The sequence below is a fragment of the Myotis lucifugus genome, unplaced genomic scaffold (assembly GCF_000147115.1).
Source record: "Myotis lucifugus unplaced genomic scaffold, Myoluc2.0 scaffold_1525, whole genome shotgun sequence".
NCBI classification, from domain to species: Eukaryota; Metazoa; Chordata; class Mammalia; order Chiroptera; family Vespertilionidae; genus Myotis; species Myotis lucifugus.
In genome coordinates this window covers 47,637-50,372 of record NW_005872573.1, presented here as the reverse complement: position 1 = coordinate 50,372, position 2,736 = coordinate 47,637, and the positions used below count along the sequence as shown (strand labels likewise).

General features: G+C 61.8%; 1 protein-coding gene across 1 annotated transcript in view; it reads left to right on the top strand.

Moving 5' to 3' along the window:
* SLC2A7 (solute carrier family 2 member 7) overlaps window positions 1–2,736 on the top strand; it is a 14,189-nt gene that overhangs the window by 7,805 nt on the left and 3,648 nt on the right. Inside the window, 3 exon segments of the mRNA XM_023748547.1 lie at window positions 254–364; window positions 1,590–1,691; window positions 2,512–2,587. Coding sequence (XP_023604315.1) covers window positions 254–364; window positions 1,590–1,691; window positions 2,512–2,587 — 289 coding nt within the window.

Sequence of the window (2,736 nt, the reverse complement as noted above, 5' to 3'; positions counted from 1 at the left end):
TGAGATGAGCGATCGGCCCTGCAGCCTGTGCCAGGTTCTCCCTCAGAACTTCTGGTCCATTCGAAAGCCGCTGGATTCAATCAGCCGGGCTGCATCCCAGTCTCCTAACACCACGTCCCAGCTCTTTGCCCAGCTGCCTCCCTCCTGTCCAGGGGCCCCTGGGCCTCCCAAACTGTTTGCTGTAGAGTCAGGAAAGGCAGGCCAGTGGCCGACCCCGTGTGCCAGTCCTCACAGCCCTGGGCTTCTGTTCCAGATCAACTACTACGCAGACATGATCTACGCATCCGCCGGCATATCGGCCGCTCACTCCCAGTATGTAACCGTGGGCGCCGGCGTGGTCAACATAGTCATGACCGGCGTTTCGGTGAGCGACCGGGAATACCCTTTCCACTGGGGGAGGGGGGATCCTGGCAGGTGCCCCGCAGGCAGACAGGGACCCCACAGAGCCCACTGAGGTGCTGGTGACACCGGTCCCAGGTCACTGAGGGACACAGACTTTGGGATACGCGCACGCACACGTTTCTTCCTTTGTAAAATGGTTACAGCGATTGCAATACCCAGGACGCTGGTGTGGGTCCCGGGCACAGAGACGAAGTTGGCCTTCTCTCTCTAACCTGCACGCGGTGGTGGGCCGCCCCTGTGGGCCTCGCTGGACGGCGGGGACAGTCCCTCCTGCAGGACTGGAAGTGACGTGCACGCAGTGACCGTAGAGGGCCCGCCACCGAGTTGGCCTCGGTGTGGCCCCGGTGCTGGCGCTGGCGGTAGGGATGCGGTAGAACTGGAAAAGCCTTAGAACTCCGAGAGAGGAAGGAAGGCCAGCCGGGGCAGCGTGGCCCAAGTTGGGAACATCGGAGAGGGTGCGGGCTGAGAGAGGTGCGTGTCCGGGAAGTGGAGGAGGACGTGGGTGGGGTGACTGGGCCTCGAGGCGGGAGGTCACATCCTGGCTGCTCACCGCCTGAATTGGAGCAGCAGGTGTCAGGGGGGCCATTCTAAAACGTAGGATTTATTATCGTTCAGGGAGGGGGAGGCCGGCAGAGCAGGAGGTGATTGCCATTGGAAAGACAGTCTGCCACTCCTAGTTCCAAACTGTGTGAGGAGCGAGGGGCAGGCCAGGCCACTCAGGGCCACGCTGGAGGCACCAGGGTCAGCCGGGAGGCAGAGGGAGCAGGGGAACGCGGGCAAGAGCCTGCATTGTGGTTTCTGTGGGAAGACAGGTGAGCAGGCTCAGGCCCGGCCCCTGTGAACAGTTTCAGGGGTTCTGGGATGTGGGGCTGCCTGGGTTGTCTGGTACCTGCCCTGGGTGATCAGGACAGGGGGACAGCAGCCCTGGGTGTGAGCGCCCCCTGGAGGAGGAGGTCGGAGGTGCGGGCTCTGGATGGGTTAGTTTCACATGAAAGGCACATTCACGGGCGACGTTGGCTCTCTCTAGAAACTGGCCAACCAACGTAGGAACAGTCCTTCCAGGGGTCAGCAGGGCCCCAAGATGGCAAAGCATCAAATGCAGGAACTAGAAAATGTAGAAGGGGTGGAGGGCCAAGCGTTCCGGGCGCCCTGGGCCTGGAGGCTCCTCACTCCCTCCCTCCCCACAGGCCGGCACCGTGGAGTGGCTGGGCAGACGGCTCCTCCTGCTGGTCGGCTATGGCATCTGCGGCTCGGCCTGCCTGGTGCTGACGCTGGCGCTCCTCTTCCAGGTCTGGTTCCTTTCCTGGCACCCGGCACCCGGCACCCCCTCCCCACCTTCAGGACCCAGAGCCGCAGGCGGGTGGGAGGTCCCCGTAACAGAACGGCTCCAATAGACCAGGGTGGGTCTCAGCCGGTCCGGCTCCACACGCCTTCAATGCAAGTATTGTGTGTTGCTGTTTTTTTGTTTTGTTTTGTTTTGTTTTTTTAATCCTCGCCTGAGGACATTTTCCCATTGATTTTCTAGAGAGAGTGGAAGAGAGTGGTGACAGTGACCTGTGCAGCTGGGTCGGTTGAAGTCTGTTCCCCTGGTTTTGTGCCGGCCATTGTCCTGGCTGTGGGGAGATGGCCCACCCGCTCTCCTGGTCCCCGGGCTTCTAGAAGGATCCTCTCAGCGAGCGTGGAGTCCTGGCCCCGGCGCCATCCTGCTGATTGTCTCACCTGGGCTGTCGCTCGACCCCCCAGGGCCCTCCTGGTCCGAGTTCAGGCTCTCGGTGCTGAGTCCACATCTCTAGGCTTGAAACAATAATGTCCCGCTCACAGGCGTGTCATGGGATTAATGGTTAACGTTGTGACGGGCGGAGAGTGAGTGACTGCATGGCAGGCAGGTAGGGCTGGAGGGAGCCTCTGGGAGCTGGAATGCTGGCCAGCCCTGGTTTCATCTTCCTCCCGCTCTTGCCCAGCGCCCTTGAGGCCCTCCCCCGTGGGTGAGCAGAAATCCAGGCTCCTCCCTGTGGCGGGAAGGCGCCTGGTGTGGTGGACTCACCTGCCCTGAGCTCTCCGAGGCCCGGCCAGGCCTGTCCGGCACTGACAGCCCTGCTCTCCCCACAGATCGCGGTCCATGGGCTGTCCTACCTCGGCGTCATCTGCGTCTTCTCCTACATCGCGGGACATTCCATTGGGCCCAGTGAGTACCCGCACCCCCTAGCCCTCCACAGATAGAGCCCTAGCTGGTTTGGCTCAGTAGATAGAGCATCCGCCTGCGGACTGAAGGGTCCCAGGTTCAATTCTGGTCAAGGGCACATGCCCGGGTTGCAGGCTCGATTCTCTATTGGA